General features: G+C 39.5%; 1 protein-coding gene across 2 annotated transcripts; it reads left to right on the forward strand.

Moving 5' to 3' along the window:
* The first annotated feature begins 37 nt into the window (after positions 1–37).
* On the forward strand, positions 38–19,517 carry pik3r5 (phosphoinositide-3-kinase, regulatory subunit 5). 2 transcript variants are annotated; one of them, XM_079554323.1, is made up of 19 exons: positions 38–113; positions 1,323–1,528; positions 9,055–9,171; positions 10,684–10,799; positions 10,918–10,986; positions 11,200–11,338; positions 11,533–11,590; positions 11,895–12,069; positions 12,154–12,322; positions 12,765–12,833; positions 12,931–13,793; positions 15,300–15,425; positions 15,500–15,631; positions 17,299–17,392; positions 18,008–18,084; positions 18,183–18,276; positions 18,356–18,438; positions 18,993–19,105; positions 19,193–19,517. In XM_079554323.1, exons 3-19 carry the CDS (start codon positions 9,072–9,074, stop codon positions 19,341–19,343), a joined length of 2,628 nt encoding a protein of 875 aa, XP_079410449.1. In that variant the 5' UTR covers positions 38–113; positions 1,323–1,528; positions 9,055–9,071; the 3' UTR covers positions 19,344–19,517. The 2 variants fall into 2 exon arrangements, with proteins under 2 accessions (XP_079410449.1, XP_079410450.1); XM_079554324.1 differs by lacking the exon at positions 38–113 and having other exon boundaries at positions 1,282–1,528; positions 18,996–19,105.
* Positions 19,518–19,711: the final 194 nt, after the last annotated feature.

Consider the following 19,711-nt stretch of genomic DNA (forward strand, 5'->3'; position numbering starts at 1 on the left):
GACTGCAAGTGCGCTCATCTTCAGGGGTAGACTCATACATCCATGGGATAGACGCACGCGCACTGAGGGGGTGGGACAAGGGCATCCTTCGGACTGCTTCCCCGATGGATGAGGTGAGGAGAGACAACGATATCTCTCGCTCTTTCCAACAGGTTGAGTTGGGAGACTTTGGTATCTATTTGACTTGGTCTGGTCAATTTATGCGATTGTGTATGAGTTATTTATTTATTTATTTATTTTTTAGGATTTTGTGCAAAGCTAGAAAGCTTAAAATCCAGTTTTGATCATAATCATCATCATTATTTTTTATATATTTAGCCTATATATTATTACTATTTTTATTATGAGAAGCTAACAGTAGACCTAAACAGCTTGTCCACGTGTAGCCTCCCAATACAAACAGGTTTAAGTATCATATAAATGGCCCAAAATAGATAACCGTAAAATAAATAGTATCGTTGTGTCTTGAAGCACTGCTCATGCTGCACCTGTCGAGTAATGATAGTAAACAGTGCCACCATGTGGCTGTTATAGTCTAAGCGTATCAGCATGCAACTTTCTAAGTTTCATTTTCGTTTATTTAATCATTTAAATTAAATACTTAAGTACTTATAACATTAAAGTGATCTATACTTAGTGAGTTGCTTAGTGTACGAAATGCCCGGTATGAATAAAGGTGCCTTGCCTGTATGAATCAATAGTTCCCGTACCAGACTCCAGTTGCCCATGTAAATTTTTAGTTTTAGCCATTCAATACTCTTTCAATAATCCCCCCCCCCCCAAACACACATTATTATGTTACCATGGAGCTTAAAACAGGCTATCTCATAATAAACTGTTTCAAAAGGGGAATTCAAAATGCAAATGATAGGCAAATTATAGTTTTGATACAATCAAGGCTTTGTTTCATTGAACATTTGAAAGGTTAGCGTCAAAACCGGGGGAACAACAACAAGAGGTAATATATATTTACTTATTTATTTCAATTTGAATATAGAAATTCATTACTAGATTTCCTTCACCCATTTTAGTGACACTGTACATTACAGTAACCATTGCCAGTTTTGCAAAATAGTGAACAAGTTGAACAAAGGTACTTCAGTCCACAGTGTCAAAATAGCTTGAAAACAAACTAACCAAACAGATGACTTCCTCTTACTGAACAACATCCCTTCCCATATCCACATGTGAGCCCGCATGTCCACTGACAGCTTCAGACTCCCCACTGTTGCACATACACGCACATACTACACCTCTTCCTCATTGTGCTCACATGCACCACTTGCATTCACTTCCTGTTTGCCTTGTTTGTGCGTTGGCAGAGTACGGAGATGCATCAATCCAGCTTCTGAAATCACCAGTTTCACTTCAGCGGAGCTCGACTATGGCCAGGATGTGGCTTAACCTGCTAAACTGTAGAGTGAGTGAACAGTAAATGAATGGCAGCAACAACGCACAGGCTGGAGACATGCTTTTCTGGATCTTAAGACGTTCATAGAGTTGATGGACACTGCGCTGTGAACCACAGGTAAGGCATCAGGCTCTATTGTGCACATGTGACGAGAATGTAGAGAAAAGATGTTGGAAGAATAACATAATCTGACAGCTTCTATAAATACCGTAAGGATATTTAGGTTTTCTCTACTACCACTCCAAACTTGTACTGCTACTGAAATACTACTGTTTGGCCACTTTTTCTATTAGTATGCTATTACATACTATACCACTGCTTCTACTATAATTACACTCTTATTATCAATATTATGTGACAGCTCAACTTGTTTTGTTTATGAAAAAAGACTCAAAATGTGTTATAACAATGTATGTAATCAATAGCTACTACTCATATTTACATTTTTATATGTTTCTATTTAAATTCATTCAGAATATTTCACAATATGGCAGTCCAACAAACATAAATTCAAAAGACATAGGCTAAGTCTAACATTGGACAAGGGTGAACTGAGACACTCATATGACAACATTCTTAGCACTTCTGTTTTTTGATGTGTGATATGATTCATAGTTTTCCCCCTTTTTTGCAAACAGGAAGTTAAACTCAAGCTTTGTGCCATGCATCTCTATTTAAATGCGCAGCTGTCATTGGTGTTCTGAAATACATCAGTAAAAACAGTGCCAATGATTACAGTGGGCTGTTATTGTAGGCCTCTAACAGTCAACTCCAGTGAATACTTCACATACCGTAATTGTTCCCGTAGAAGTATTTACAAATATTAATGCTTTTTGACGTGAAGTTGGTTCCTTGTTCTTGTATCCTGTCTATAAATGCAACTACAGGAAGGGCCCCTCTGCTCTTCTTGGAAATGATTAATTACTCAATCTGTTAAAATACTGTAGGTGCATCATACTGTTGTGTTTCAACATGGACACAGTTCATATCTTGCAAAAGTCAAATACGCCACCACCACTTGTTGTGACATTAAAAGACAGTGTTCACGGTTTGTGTCATATACTAAGAGTGAAAGTCAAAGGCATCAGATTTTGGTGATTAGGTGTTATCCCATTACTCCTCATGCGACTCTGAGTTCAGCATCCTGTTTATTTCTATGTGGCTTTGGTATCACTCGTGCCGGTGTTTTCACTTCACACTTAGGTGTTTTTATCACATCTTTGCAAGCGTGCATGCTGCTGAGTTTTGCACACCTTTCGTGATCTCTTTGTGATCTATTCTCAATTTCTGAGTAATCCCTCAGTCGTCCAGTTGTGTTCCATATTTTCAAATAGAGGTTATGCAGAATATATATCTATTATATCTAAGTAGAAATGGATCCTCAAATGGACAAATCAAACAATAACAATAACACTCAGTTTTCTTTGGTATGATGTTAAAGACATTACAAGAATAAGCTAAGTCTAGTTGACTACTTTTTCGTAAACTTTTATTGCTATATTGGCTTCAATGTCACACTGCGTAATAATTGGGATCATGCAGTTGGCAGCAAAAAAAAAAAAATGCTCATATTTGTTTGCCATTAGTCAACATCTCCATGGAGACGAGGTGGAGACGTCCTCGCTCCCAGTAAAGTGACAATTCAGGGCTTATAGTCCGGGAGCCAGACCCCCTCTCCAGGCAAATTTCTGCTACCTTTTCCAAAGTATTGTTTTTCATTAGAGTATACCAGGGTCATTACCAGTGGGGACCATTGTTTGCAACTCGGCCCCTTTCGGTCCTAGGACCCTAAAAAACACTTTTACGGGACAGGCTTCAAATGGAACTTTGTAATTCTGTTCAAAGTGTATTTGTAATGTGTATAACATTTCTTTTGCATTTTTGTAGATATATAGTTTAATAGTTGGAAACAGAAATTGCTAATGCCTTACACCATCATATTACTTTCTTCTAAATTTGATCAGTCTATGACTCTGTATGTGACCACGGTATGACAACCGAATCACAAAGTTCCATTTGAAGCCTGTCCCATAAAAGTGTTTTTTGGGGTCCTGGGTCCGAGTTGCAACCGAAGGTCCCCACTGTATACTCTGATGAAAAATAATACTTTGGAAAAGGTATCAAAAATGTGCCTGGGAAGAGGGCCTGGCTCCCGGACTATTAGTTGTTGTTTGGCAATGAAAATATAATACAATAAAATAAATGCTGGTATTTTATTCTATTTATTAGGTTTAATGTTACGCAGTTTGGCTTTAGGATATTTTGGCAGGTATGAAAGCCTGCTTACTTTTTTGGAAGAAGTTTGTGTTGTCAAAACATTGGCTTATTCACAGGTTTATGCCAGTGTTGTTTATAGTGTCTGCATCATATGCCTGCTATTCTATGAGGAAGTGAAAGGCATAGATAATACTTGGACATCTTTCTGTCCAAAGGTTTTGTTCTGCTAACTATTTTTATATACTCTATGTATATAAATGCATTCACAGAAGGGAAACTCTATGTCACATCCCTACAGTAGGTGCTTTACTGGCCCAAATAGGAAGACAAAGTGAAAAAAAACATTAGACTCAATCAATTTGAATGGTCTGGAAAAACAACAAATACAGTGGCCACGCAAACACAGACATAAACAGGCCGGTGCATGGGAGTAGATGAGAGGCTGCGATCACAGAGCCACAATGGAGAGGCACCTGCTTCCTCCATGGGGCAGGATAGCTCTCATCCTGTTAGGAAGCACTTGGTAATGGGATCAGTGGGTGGGAAGCGACACAGAAGCAGACTGTAGGAGGAAAAGAAAAATGGTAGCAGGTGGACAGCAGATCAGACCGCCACAACATCATGTTTTACTACAACATATTGCAACAGACAGATGATGGAACACAATGTCAAGGATGTGATATGTTTCAGCTTAACACATCAACCATGTCAAAAATGACTTGAAAGACATTGTTGACGGGGTGTCTCAAGGCCATCATTTCACCTGTCAGTAATGTCAGACTGTATTAAACCACTGAGATGTTATTCTCTAACTCTACTTATGTAATCAGCCTTCATCAGTTATTTTTATTTTAAGGCAATAAACCTTTTCTAATAATGTATGCATAAGGAGGGCTGTTTGGGGATGGTAACAGTTTGGCTGGTAGAAAGGAAATGAACTTAACAATATAAGTAAAACATTTAGTGGCTTTGTTCTGAACTGAGCGCATAGCATTGGGGCAAACTGTAATTGCTCTACAGGTTTTTGCCAAAACAAAGATTTAGTATGTTGACACAAATACTTTTTTGATTGATTTATTGAAACCTTTATTTAGAATTTTTGCATAAATGTTTTCATCAAACCAGCTTAAAATCGAAAAGGATTAGGGAGACGTGAAACTTCATTACATTTATGTAACTAAATTGTCCCCACTGGTACCTTTCACCCAACCCTTCACACAAACAAACTAATATAAGATTTTTTTTTATTTTTTTTATTGTTTTATTTTACAGTGTGAACCAGATGTTTACATACACTTCATAAAAAGGCACATTTACATTTTTTTCTCTCTGTCTGAAAGAAAACCAAAATTATTATTATTATTTTTTAAGGTAAATTAGAATTTTAAAAGTTATTTCTATTTGCTAAATATCAGAGGAATGAGAGATATATATTTTTTTCTTTTTTTAATGTCTTTGTTGCTTTTTTCAAAGTCAGAAATTGACATACAGTAATATTACTATACCTTTAAACAATTTGGGAAAGCCCAGATGACGATGTCACGACCTTAGAAGCACCCTTGGGTGTAATTTCAAGACACTTGAAGGTTCAGGTTCATTGGTTCAAGCAATGATGGAAATGTGCAGTCATCATACAGATCAGGAAGAAGGCGGGTTCTGTGTCCCAGAGATGAACGTGCTGTGGTCTGAAATGTGAATATCAACCCAAGAACAAATGCAAAAGACCTGGTGAAGATGCTGAAACTGTTAAGAGTTTGTCATTATCAGTCCTGTACCGACATGGGCTGAGAGGGTCCTCTGCCAGGAAGAAGCTCTTACTCCAAATGAAACATTTAAAAGCCAGTTTGGAGTTCACAAATAAAGAAAGGATAAAGGCTTTAATTTTTTTGAGACATATCCTGTGGTTTGATGGGGGAAAAAAATGATTTGGCCATAATGACCATCATCACGTTTGGAGGATGAAGGGGGAATCTTGCAACTGTGAAATACAGGGGTGGCAGCATCATGCTGTGGGGTTGTTTTGCTGCCCAGGGACTGGTGCACTTCACAAAACAGATGACATCATAAAGAAAGAACATTATGTGGAAATATTGAAGCAACATCTCAAGACAGCAGCCAAGAAGTTAAAGCTTTGGGTGTCGATGGGTCCAAATGGATAATGACCGAAAAGCAAACTATCAAACTGGTTACAAAGTGGCTTAAGAAAAACAAAGTCAATGTTTTGAAGTGGTCATCACAAAGTCCTGATCCTTGAAAATGTATGGGCAGAGCTGAAAAGGCCTGTGCACGCAAGGTGGCCTACAAATGTGGCTCAGCTACACAGTTCTGTTTGGAGGAATGGACCAAAACTCCTGCCAACTATTGTGAGAAGCTTGTGGAAGGAAATCCAAAACGTTTGACCCAAAATATACAGTTTAAAAGCAATTCTACCAAATATTAATTAAATGTATTAACTTTTGGTTTTGTAAAAAGTAATATAAAACCGTGTAGAAAATTCTCTCTCTCATTCTTCTGGAATTTGACAAATGTAAACATTATTTTAAATTCTTATTGACCTGAAAAGAAATAAAAGTTAGTTCTGGTTTCATGTCAGACAGTGAGAAAAAGATGCAAATGCGTCTTTATGAAGCGTATGTAAATATATGGTTACCACTGTAGATACAGTAGCGGTTGCATATTATTAAGTTATGTATTACCTACCACCTCCACACAATCATTTAAGTCTTACAATTGACAAAAAAAGAATATACAGTGCTTAATGATGTAATAAAGGGGGTAAAATTACTTTTATCTTAAAATTTCAATGTCAACAACCACTAATTGCAACAGAACCAAAAATTGTTTCCACAAACCTTTACTTGTGAATTAGTGGAAGTGACCACATTGACTCATATGGTTGAGCAGTGTGCTAAAGAAATATTCAGTTTTGCAACACCACTGTACGTAAACAAATGTATCATGCAGATATTTTGATTCTTGCAATTCATTTCAGGCTTTTCCCCTTTATTACTCTTACGTGTTTTACTTTAACATCCTATTTAAGTCATAACTCCCTGAAATATTAGTTCCTTCCACTTTCTTTGGGCCGGGTTCCAGCTCTTTTATAACTGGGACAATGACTGGAGCTCTCACCTCAGGCCAAGCGTCTACAACGCTGTATTCTCTATTACTGTGGGGGCACTGGGGACACTCCTTTGACACAATAGCTCCTCTGAGAAAAGGATACATAGAGGTTATGTTTATACCTACTGTGCTATGTTATTGTTGCTCAAACGCAGAGGTAGGAAAAAGAGTGAAGTGGAGGGACAATTGTATGAGCTTCCGACCTGGGTTTAAAGTCTATGTAAGTATGCATGAATAACTTAAAGCACTTGGCAAAGGTTTGGGGGTTACTTCTTATCAGGTCTGTATTGCAGCTTGTAGTTTTCAGTTAACGATGTGCCCTTGTTATATATGTATAACTTTTGTTTATACATAAAAATAAGTAGTAATAATAATAAAATAAAAATTCCAATGATCACATTTAAATAATTTCCCCATTCTCTAGATGTTTAAATCACAAGTAGAAAGTTGAAAGAGTGGGACTCCCCAGTGTCTTATTATGCAGATGTGATGTGCTCAGAAGAGAAGTGAAACAATCTGGGTTCTTCTCAGTGTAGGAGGGCAGTTTAAACAAATCATTTATTAATGACAAAATCTCTGCTCATCTTAAGTCATTTTTGGGGGTTTCATTTATCATCCTGAAAAGAATCGGTGCTGCCACATTTTCTGTTTTCCCCCTTTTTAAAACAGATCAATGGGAGATTGATAATATAAAGTAACACGTTTCTCTTGATATATGTTGTTACAGGTAAGGTTTGTTGTATTTTCAATCAATCAATCAATTTTTATTTATAGAGCCCTTTACAACACTCAAGGCGACCAAAGTGCTTTACAATAAAACCACATAAAATCCATTAAAAACATTCATACAACCAAACGATAAAACAGGTAAAATGTACTAAAAGTGTCGCCGTGCTACATAGTGTTAAAAGCCAGTCTGAATAAATGTGTCTTGAGCCTGGATTTAAAAAGGCCAAAGTCAGTGATGGTGCGCATATCAGGGGGCAGCTTATTCCAGAGTCTGGGTCCAGCTACTGAAAAGGACCGATCACCCCAGTGCTTGGACTTGGTCCTGGGCACTTCCAGCAAGAGCTGGTTTGACGACCTCAAGGATCTGCCAGAGTCACGAACAGTTAAAAGTTCAGACAAGTATGAAGGGGCAAGACCATTGAGGGCTTTAAAAACAAAAAGAAGGATTTTAAAATCAACTCTAAAAGAAACTGGAAGCCAATGCAACGAAAAAAGGACTGGGCTGATGTGCTGACGTCTGGGTGTATTTGTTAAAAAACGAGCTGCAGCATTTTGCACCAACTGAAGACGATTAAGACAGGACTGGGAAACTCCAAAATAAAGGGCATTACAATAGTCAATTCTTGAACTGATAAAAGCGTGGATGGTTCGCTCCAGGTCTGAGCGGTTTAAAAAAGGCTTTACTTTAGTTAAAACACGCAGCTGATAAAAACTTGACCTGACCACACTGTCAATCTGTTTATCAAAACGAAGTGAGTTGTCAAAGACAACCCCGAGGTTTCTGACCGTTGGTTTAATATAAGAGGACAGCAAACCAAGGTCTGAAAAATTTGAGTCACCAAACAAAATAAAATCGGTTTTATCCTCATTTAAATGGAGGAAATTTTGGTGTAGCCACAGTTTTATGTCAGATATGCAGTCCATGAGACATTTGACAGCGTCACTCCTATTCGATGAAACGGGCAGATAGATTTGCAGATCATCTGCATAGCAGTGAAATGCGAGATTATGTTGGGCAATAATTGACCCCAGTGGCAACATATAGAGAGAAAACAACATGGGGCCCAAAATAGAACCCTGGGGCACACCGCACGACAAGGAGGCAACAGAGGAGGACAGATCACCAATCATAACAGAAAATGTTCTATCACTGAGATATGACTGGAACCACCTAAGTGCATCACCACAAATGCCAACATGATGCTTCAGGCGAGACAAAAGAACAGAATGATCAACAGTATCGAAAGCTGCTGTTAGATCAAGGAGTACTAAAACCACAGGGCATTTAGCATCAACAGACAGGGTCAACTTTATTAGTTCATACCGGAATGATAAACATTGCCTTTATGTAAAGCACATTTTATGTAAGTCGTACAAAGGGCATTTCAGGAAGTTTGTCAAAATAATAAAGGATCTGTTTGTTTTCCCTCTTATGGTCACTTCATTTTCATACTTAGCTGATCATTTACATTCAGGCAAAACACAGCGTCCAGTGGGTGTGTGTGCATATAATAAAGATTCAATTCTCTGTGGAAGAGTGTATTTTTAGTCTTAACATATAGTTTTTTTTGCAGAGGCTGAGCTGGTGAAGATGCTACACACAACATGCACCGAGGACCGGATACAGCACGCCCTGGACAGATGTCTGGACGGGCTGCGGCAGAGTCCCACTGCTGCTCACCCCTGGAACGGTGAGAGGAATATACAGGGCTGCCTTTGCTTTGGCTATGAGGAGGTACGCTGCGACGGTCTGATGGCTGTTGGTTGATTTAATTTAGTCAAGTGTGTTATGTCGCAGTCAGGTGGGTCAGGTGTATAATTACTATGTATTCTATTGTATTAACATGCAAACCTCATCATTCATGTCACTGACACAGTTCAGAACACAGTAAGCTTTATCTACAGTACCTACAGTACCTACAGTACCTACAGTAACTCCAGTAACTACAGTAGCGATAGTATCTACAATCACAAAATCAGTTTTCAGTTTCAATACATTTTTAAAACCCTTCTCAGTTGAAAAGTGTTGATGGTTTTATAAAGCATGTACTGATAAATACTAAATATTGAGTCGATTCTAAGTGTGCTTTATATATCATGGTGGTGCAGCGGTCAGAGCTCGTGCCTCACAGCTAGAAGGTCACAGGTTCTGTGGTGACAGGGCCTTTCTGTGTGTGCATGTTCTCCCCGTGTCTGCGTAGGTTTCCTCCAGGTACTCCGGTTTCCCCTAACACTAAAAACATGTACAATAGGCCAGAATGAATGAGAGTGTGAGTGTACGAATGTGGGTTGCAATCTGACGTGGCATGTTTACATGCATGTATCCCTGTATGTTATGTATCTTTATTTTTGTATCAGCAATGTGATATACAAGTTGCTGCAAGTGCAAAGCATTGAAATGTAAGTGTAATACTAATTTTCCAATGTAAGTGCTTTAGGCATGTGCATAGAAAAATAGCTTTGACTGACAGTTTAACACTGACTTCAATGTGTTTGAGCTTCACTGGAACTTAGACTTTTGCTGTTCCCTGTTTTAAGTTGCTTCTTTTTTCTGTGAATTATGTGGTAAATGTATTTTTACTGTTATATGAACAAACTTTGAAAACAAAGACCTGAAGCTTGTGTGTGTGTGTGTGTGTGTGTGTGTGTGTGTGTGTGTGTGTGTGTGTGTGTGTGTGTGTGTGTGTGTGTGTGTGTGTGTGTGTGTGTGTGTGTGTGTGTGTGTGTGTGTGTGTGTGTGTGTGTGTGTGTGTGTGTGTGTGTGTGTGTGTGTGTGTGTGTGTGTGTGTGTGTGTGTGTGTGTGTGTGTGTGTGTGTGTGTGCGTGCGTGTGAGTGTGTTTGTGACAGTGGTGCATTGACATTGAATTATGGTTTGGGGCTGGAGGAAATGTGTGAATAGACGCACAGCTGTGAGGAAGTGGTGGCACAAACCACAGTGTGAGGTTGATATTGTGTGAAAAAGTTACTACTGAGTAGTTTGTCAAAACAAGTGTTTACTAAAAACCCTAGTACTGTGTTGTAGATAGTGAATTTGCATGCGTGGAAATAAAGTGGCACTTGCTGTATTCATGTGGTGTAATGTCTCATGCAAAGCAGAGATGCTAATCATGCTGTAAAGATAAACCTCTTCTGAGTGACAATTCATGACCATGATGGTTTCTGAAAATGTTTCATCATAGTAAAGTTGTCTTTGCTGTGACAGTGCTGATGTGTGCGGCTGGGCAGTCAATGAACCGCTGGAGTCTGGAGGAGCTCGTCAAGAGGGATCCAGGGAACTTCCTCATCCTTCTCCAACAGATCATCAGGAAAACCAAAGAGGCCAGTCACATTCAGCTGTATTTATTATCAGTTTTATGCCAGTGTCATACTATTAAAAAAACATCCCAGGTCAATGTATGAATAATGTCATTCATACTACTTTTATTTGTGTAAGCAGGCTCAGGAGCAGTGCCAATATGAACTGGTGGCTCCCCTCGCCATTATGTTCTTCTCCACATTACTGCAGGTAAAAAGTCTACAATTTTACTGCTGTATATAAGAATTTGTAAATTAATCATGAAACCTGACATTTGGGGAGTTCATTTTATGAGTAATGATGGTTTGGGGTATAATAAATCACAATGTTTCACAAAACACAGAATCAGCAGTATATTTTCACTGAGCATCTTAATTGGACATCAGTGAATATTACATCAAGGTTTTGCTGCTGTTTTCCCAGACTCCACACTGTCCTGCAGACTCAGATCTGCTCCAAAGTGCTATGGAGGTTTTCCGACTGTTCCTCACTTGGCCCGAGCCGTACTGCAGTGTGTGTAAAAACCTCCTCAGCACACTACAGCTGGAAATCAAGGCTCCAGGTACAATCTCGTGATATTGTTCACCCTCTTGTGGACATTTGAAGAACTGCATGATGGTTACATTTTGTTCATGACCCCTAGAACAACAGTTTATTTTTAAGGACATGTCTGATTTTGACAAAACAGAAAAAATACCAAAACATCACATTACATTATTATAATGTCCGTATGTGCAATTATTTTTCTTTTTACAGGAATATCTTTTCAGAGACTTGTCAGAGAGGAGCAGGGCCTGAGCACGTCCAAGACCATGTAAGTAAATGTTATTACATTTGCATGGTGGAATGAGCCACAGATACACATACCGGAAAAAGGCAGAAGAATATGAATGACATGTCATTATTGGAGTTACATTGTTTTTGTGGTAAATGCTTCTGCTTTTTGAACAATAGGCTGTCAGTCTACAGCCGCCTCCATATTTCCTATCTGACTTTTAAAAGCTAAAGTTGATGAGCTTGTCACTTCACTTTACTCTGAACTTCACTGACTAAACTGTGTTGGAAAGTCCCTCTGTATCTCCCCAACCCAGCAGTGGTAAACCCTCCCTATGTTACAGGACTGTCCTGCTGATGAACCCAGGTGAGGTTCCTGCAGATTTCCTCTTGGTGGCAGAACAGCTCAGCCGTGTCCAGCACTCACAACGAGACACTTACATCACACTCATCAAACATGCCTTCCAGTCGGCCCTCGGAGCAAAGTACTCCATGCGCAACATTCATGCAGCACTACAGGTACATACCCGTAGCATTTATGCAGAACATTTCAGCAAAACAAGAGAGAAAAAAATATGTAAATAAATGATACATATTCTTCAGGATAAAACTATGAGCGAAGTGGCTGAGATCTACTCAACAGTGAAAGAGCTCTTGGAAACGGCTGCCATTATGAAGGATCCAGTGCAGAGTCGCTCTCATGTGGAGCTGGGGCTGGAGGCTCTGAAGGAGAACATGAAGATCCCAGCATTTAACAGGAAGAAATGTGATGGTAAACATAATACTTTATTTAAGCGTGGTGTGGACTGTATTTCTAATGTTTAAAAGAGAGAATTACACAATTGACTCTGTGCATAACTTCAATTCATAACGCCGCCCAAGAAGTGACTTCCTGTTTCGATCCAGCACGCCAAAATAAAAACACACAGCTCATCTCATTGATTAGTTCAGCAGGTACTTGCAACATTACAAAAATATAATTAAATACACACATTTTAAGTGTTTTGTCTGTTAATAGTTAGGCAGAAAGAAAGTTGAACTAATGAACTGCTGAACTAATGAATAAGATGGTGCTTTTTTATTTTGGCGTGCTGGATCGAAACAGGAAGTCGCTTCTTTGGGCGGCGTTGTTATGATTATTGTCAAGTCATTTTACAATGAGTAGTATTGTGTAGCGATGTGCTATATTTTACATGGTTTTCTTTGTCATGTAGGAAGGCTGCAGACGTTACCACTGCCGACAGCCAAGTGCCACATGTTTCACTGGGAAAAAGACAACTTTGGTAATAAAAAAAAAGGATGTTGACTGATCTTTTATAGGTTTTTTTTATTTTTATTTTTTTTATCTCCGCATAACTCTTCCTCTATCGGTCATTACAGATGTCCTGAACAGTCTTCTGGACCATGACATGACTTGCAGCATCCCCTCTAACTGCGAGGCTGATGAGGAAGACGAGATTGAGCTGGACGTGGATGGAATTGACATTACAGCGTTCGACCTGGAAGACAAAGAGGGGGACGAACCAATCAAAGAGGCCTCGCAGCAATGCACGGAGTTACCTTCCTTCCTTAACGACTGCAGACCAAATTATCGAGCCTCCACCTTCTCCACAATCTCCTCTCTGTCCACCACCTCCAAAGACTCGATGTTCTCCACTTTATCCGTGGCCTCCGAGTCCTACGCTGCGTCGTTTCTGTCCGGAGTAGACAGTGACTTTTGTGACGATCCGGATGATTATATCTGTCCGTCGCCCCTTGCCGGGAAGTGTTCCCCCAAATCTGTCTGCAAACCCCGGTTAAGCCAGCATTTTTACAAACTTTTTCGACCCAAGAGCCCTCGGATGTTGTACAGGGCTAAAAGCTTGGGTAATACAGAATCCAAAGACCTTTTAGTTGTGAGAGAGAAGCGGTCGAATTCGTTACCTCAGCAAGTTCACCTGAGGAGCCCGGAGGCACCGCTGTATCCGCAGAACCAGGCGCTAAGACACGTGTGTTTTAGGAGGAGGCCCATCTTGAGCAGCGACGAGGACAGTAAAAACACTACGCTGAGGGTGGTGGTTTTTGGGGCGGACCACGTGGCGGGGAAAGTGGCACGCGCCTACAGCAGTCTGAGGAGGAGAGAAAGCGCCTGTCCTCATCTGACCCGCGCATTCAAACTGCAGCTCTACTTTGTGCCGGTGAAGAGAGATTTATCAGGACACACGAGCCATAACGGGAGTCAGAAGGGAACGCCACCGAGTCGTGTAAGTCCAGAGCAGGCGCAGAATCCTGCATTAGAAAACCCAGTGAAGTAGAAGTAGTACATGTAGTATTAATAGTAGTAGCAGTATTGCACAAATCAGCCCCATCACAACACCGTGTTCCAGAGGCCCATTTAACCTCTTAACCCCCGCCTTAACTGAGTGCATTTTCTCCAGTTCGGCTTTACTCAAATCTAAAAGCTTCTCGACCGGAGAGCAACAGCGTAATGCCTCATTTGAAAGCTAAGGCCTAAAAAACTTTTTTTTTCATTTTGTTGCCACATTTTTGTCTCTTTTATTGCTACATTTTTGTCACTTGTTTTTGGGCCTTTTTTTCATTGTTTTTTAGTTTTTTGTCGTGTTTTTGCCATAGTTTTGTCGCTTTTTTGTTGTGTGTTCATCACATGTTTGTCACCATTTTTCTCACTCTCTAGTCACTTTTTTTGTATCATTGTTGCTTTTCTGGCACGTTGTAATGCCTCATTTGAAATCTAAAGCCTACAAAATTTATCCTAACTTTTTAATTACGTTGTCGCCACATTTTTGTCGCTTTTTTGTTGTAGTATTGTTGCTTTTCTGGTTTTTGTTGCTCTTTAATTGCCTTTTTGTTGCTTTTTTGGTTCATTTATGTCACTTTTTTGTAGCCTTTTTTCTTTTTCTTTTTTTTCTCATCATTTTGTGTTGTGTTTTTTTGCTCTCTCGTCACTTTTTTTAATGTCATTGTTGCTCTTTTGCCACTTTTTTTTGCTCATTGATGCCTCATTTGAAAGCTAAGGCCTACAAAACTGATCCTACCTTTTTGTCACGTTGTCGCCACATTTCTGCCGCTCTTTTGTCGCTTTTTTGTTGTATAATTGTTACTTTCCTGACACGTTTTTGTTGCTCTTTTATTGCCTTTGTCGTTTTTTCCGTTTTGTTTTTTGTTGTGTTTTTGTTGCTCTTTCATGATTTTTTCCCCGTAGCTTTTTTCTCGTGTTTCACCATATTTTTTGCTGCTTTTTTGTTGTGTTTTCTTCACATGTTTGTCACCCTTTTGTCGCTCTCTAGTCACTATTTTTGTATCATTGTTGCTTTTCTGTCACATTTTTGTCACTGTTTTATGGCTTCGCTTTGTAGCGTTTTTGTCACTTTTTGGTGGCCTTTTTTTCCCATTGCTTTTCTGTGACGTTTTGGTCACTCTTTTGCCACTTTTTTGTTGTGTTTCCATCCTCATTTTCGTTGCTGTAGTGACGCTTTTTTTTTCCAAGAAGCTTTTATATTTGTGTAATGCCAAACCGGAGAAAATATACATGTGGTTCAGGTGGGGGTTAAGAGGTTAAGAACTTTGGGCTAAGGCCTGGTCACAGTTGGGTCACCCCCTTTTTGTCTGGGTGAAGCTCGAGCCTGTTTGCCCACTGTTTGCCCACTGTTTGCTACACTTATTACATAGTGTTTAAGGTTTCTGAGTGAGCTCTTTGTATTTTTGTATTCTTCATAATGCTTTAATTGTTTTCTAATTGATGGGTGCAGGATGCCACTTTGATGGCAACAGGCAGCAGCACAAATGACATTGCTCATCTCCTGGGAATGCTGGATCCATGGTATGAGAGGAACACCCTCAGTCTCCTTAACATGCCCTCAAATGTGGTCTGCCAGGTGATACTTCGCTCCCAAAACGTATACGATGCATCAAACTTTTTCCTAATCTGTGCGTGTTGTCTTTATTGCAGCAAACCTCTAAGACAGAGTCGGACTCCTATGATAGCTCATATGAACAGCGTCTGCCCATTTTGGCCGACATGGTGCTGTACTACTGCAGATACGCTGCCAAGCCAACACTCATCCAACTCTACCAGGCTGAGGTTAGACACTCTGCTACACATGCTGCTGTGGGTTTATCTCAAATAGATTAGGAAAGAACATTTCAACTATCTGCCGGTAAATCTTTTTAATTGTGTGAACAGGAACACTACACATTTTTAAATTTGTCAGTATGAACTAATTTTTAGCCAGGGTTAAAATGACCTGCAATAGATTGACAGAAGAAAATAACAGAAAATAATTGTTAGTGTCCTTAAATTTCAAGATTGTGCACGAAATAAAAACCCTCACACACTCTAATAACATAATAGCTAAGCAGAGAGTTCACGAAAGGTAACGCTTGTAGAATAGTTGTTATAAAACTTACTACAACAAGAACAGGACTTGGGATGAGCCGCATGAGAACACAGACACATGTTTCACTACATGTGAACATGCCATTCCCTTTTTGAAAGCCAAGAAACTCCAGACGTCCATCACAGAGCTTAAAATACTGGAGGCTGCTCGATAATGCAGCCTTTTTATTTTACTTTACAGACTGGTCTTATCCATTCTAGAACAACAGCAACTCTATGTGTGAGGCTCATTCTGCTTTCTGATAGGATGATGTCTTTGAGAACCAACACAACAACTTTTACATCTTGTAAAATTGTACAAAGTTTGTAATTGTGTCAAAATGTCATTGCAGCCCCCTCACCTGGCAGGGATTATCCATTACACTTTCTTGTACGTGGGTGGCTGGTTTAATGAACAGACAGCTTGGTGGTTTAGATCTACACTGGTCTTCAGGTGGGCACCCCCTTTCACTGGTGATTGTCAATTATCCCACGACACCTCAGGGGGGCTCGACAGTAGCACTGGCATCCCGGAACTACTTCCACCGTCCCTCAATCGTCTCCCCCTTCTGCGCTCCTTCCTATCTGCCAACTGGGTTACGCCTTTCCTCAGCCCTCTTCAGCCAAAGCCATCTTAACGCTGTTTCTGATCAGCGTCTTTCGAGCAGGACCTCTCACTCCGAGGACCTCAGTTCTGACCAGAGAGATTGCGCTAAAATAAACCTCTACTTCAATCAGGAGATTCCAAGCTTTCCCGTCCTTCTGCTGGATTTCAAAAACAATGGGCTGATATTTTCCTCGCTTTCCTCTCATGTGCCTCTTCGACACTTGTCTGGTTGCTTTTGGCCAGATCGCAATGTGAGGACAGAGGTTGGTGTCAGTGATCTCCTCTGGAAATATCTGTTGTCTTCAGAGATATAGTCCCATGTCCCAATCCTCTAGAATTCCTCGCCACCTCCCCTGGACTGTAAATAAATAAGATTACATTGTCGGTCAAACCATGATTTTATTTTATGCCTACTTAATGTCAACACAAGGCTATGTTTATGAAATGTTTACAAAATATTTCACTTTAAGCAGCAGTTGTGTGACATACATGAGACAATTGGTCGGTGGACATGCAGCACAGAAACACAGGAATAAAATAGAAACAGATCAAGATCTTCTTCCCAAACGTTTATACTAGTTCCCCTTGTAACAGATGTGTACTTGTTAAAACATGATCTCTGGCAGTGAATTCAAATAACTAAGTAATCATTGCTTTACAATCAGAATCTGAATAGTTTTTATTGCCATTGTTTGTAGACATGTTCACAAATTAGGTTTTTTTCTTGGTGAAGACATGTAATTGAATCATAACTTTTCTCTTACAGCTGACCTTAGCTGGTGGTGAAAAGAGGACTGAAGTATTTGTCCACTCCCTGGAGCTGGGTCACGCTGCTGGAACACGAGCCGTCAAAGCTCTGGGTAATGTAACCCATGGCAACAGCCCAGCCATAAATATAACACAGTATTTTCCATGCAATATAGCTCATCATCACTTTCTGAGGCCAACGCTCGATATAATAATGTAATGGCAGGACAACATCTGCTATTTCAATTCCTGCTTCTTGTTTTTGAGTTTCACTTGTCACCAATACTGGCACTTGTGGTCAAAAATACCTCTTTTACAGTGGAATAAACTGTTTCACTTAATTAAACGAATGACTTTTACTTGTGACCCAGAAAGGCAATTAATTTTTTTTCTTGGTTGTTAATAGTTCTGCATAATAAATCTCCTAATGATTGTTAACACAACATATTGGTGTATTATCCAACATATATGGCAATATATGGCAAAATCAGCAAGGTCTTCCTTCTGACGGACGTGTACTCATTCTTTGGCTAACACAGCCTAAAAATGACAAATGATTTTGTATTCTTTTTACGTATTGTTTTGACACAATATATGTTTAACTTTATTCTAACATACTATGGTTTAATAAAATATTGGTTTTGTTATTGCAGTTTTCAAGACAGTTATTGAATATCACATGTTTTCCTCATACTGTCTAACTAACTTTTGTTCTATTTGCCATAAAGGTGCAGCCAGTAAACGGTTTGGTATCGATGGGGACAGAGAAGCAGTGCCATTAAAGTTGGATATGATTTACAACAGGGTAAGATTAAATCTAAAGTGCAATACTTACTAAGAAAAGAGAAGATAAGAAAGAGGTTCGCCATTACTCATCCATATGCATTTTCTGTGCTCATTTAGGTGGTTGTCAGTGGGAGAAGCCAGTGGAAAAGAGAGTGCAAAGTCTGTACCTCAGTGAATCTAACAAAAGCATGTAAAAACCCAGAAGAGCTTGGTATGCCTTTTATAAATGACAATAATTATAACATTATAGAGCTGCTAAAACTACAGCTGGATGTTTTGACCTTTGATAGACTCAAAGATGGAGTATCTGCAACTCTCCATGACTGAGGTCATAAAGAGACAAAGTGGAAAAAGTAAAAAGGGCTATAACCAGGTAAGCTTTGCCATCAGCACTCTGCTTGTCTTAGATGTAACTTCTTATAGTACAGTACATGGTCACATTTTTAGATGACATTGTTTGTGTATATTTCTTTTTACTGGGAAACTGGGGTTTAGGTCAAAAAACAAACAAAACAACTGATTATGACGTACTAAATGAACATAGACTCATGTGAGGATTCGGTCTCAGTGATCGTGTCTATCTGATTCGGGAAACCACCCCTCAGCCAGTGACTGAGGTGCCAGTAGGTTTGGGAAGTAGAGGCATGGACCTGGAGTGGCATGTTGCTCCCAAACCTGAGTAAACATTGTAACTATTTACTATATTATGCTTCAGATATTTATATTCCCAAAAGTTTTGTATGATTTTTAGTGACTTCTTTCTTGGTCAGGCAATTGCATTCTGATTGTAGTATAACTTAACACCTGCTGATCAGAAATGGAAAGTATTAGACATGACGTTAAGTTGTGTAGTCCAGTTTAAAATAGCTATGGCAGTGGGACCGATCAGTTTTATTTGTTTTATCACGGTCTGTATTTCCTTCACAGCAGCTGAATCTGATGGAAGTGAAGGTGGATAAGGTGCAGATCACTGGAACTGACAACACGTTTGCTGTGTGTCTGGACCAGGACGAGAAGAAGATCCTGCAGAGTGTCACCAGGTGAAGCCCAATTCAAGTATTTTGTATTAATCCTCCTTGTCCAGACACAGAAGTATCATTACTGACGTAAACCTGACACTGTGACAGATGTGAGATATCAGTGTGCTATAAGACTGACAGCTCGAGCGACTGGAACCTGAGAAGACCCAGGCCCTCGGCCCAGATCCAGCCCTTGAACCCCGCTTTCTGCTCCCTCCTGTGCCTGCCCATCACCACCTTCAGCGGGGCTCTTCCCTGAGATGGACTCAGACACACAGACTAGGATTACAAAACCTTGTAAAAAAAATTTAAGTATTTTTATTATTATTGTTGTTTCAATACAAATCTGTATGGTGTAATTTATGAATGAGCACTTTGCTCTGTATGTAAATCTGTACATTGTGTATATAAAGCATGAAAGGCTTGAAAATGATTTGCGCAGAGTTTGTTTTCTTCATCAAATTGCTATTGCTGGGTTGCAGGTTCTAGAATGTGATGTCATCGGACCCAGTGGGGGGCAGGAGCCAGTTTTTCCTATTAATAACATTACACTTTCACAAGTCGTAGCTAAAAAGAAAATATATGAATTTAAAAAATGATCTTTAATATCAGTCACTGGGTCCAAGA

Source organism: Gobius niger, assembly GCF_951799975.1.
Source record: "Gobius niger genome assembly, chromosome: 3".
NCBI lineage: Eukaryota > Metazoa > Chordata > Actinopteri > Gobiiformes > Gobiidae > Gobius > Gobius niger.

What these genes read in the sequence shown, in the direction of transcription:
- pik3r5 (XM_079554323.1), top strand. Translation starts at nt 9,072, where the DNA reads ATGCTACACACAACATGCACCGAGGACCGGATACAGCACGCCCTGGAC. An exon ending in TGCTGCTCACCCCTGGAACG is followed by an intron (nt 9,172 to 10,683) that starts GTGAGAGGAATA and finishes TTGCTGTGACAG; the next exon opens with TGCTGATGTGTGCGGCTGGG. An exon ending in TCTTCTCCACATTACTGCAG is followed by an intron (nt 10,987 to 11,199) that starts GTAAAAAGTCTA and finishes CTGTTTTCCCAG; the next exon opens with ACTCCACACTGTCCTGCAGA.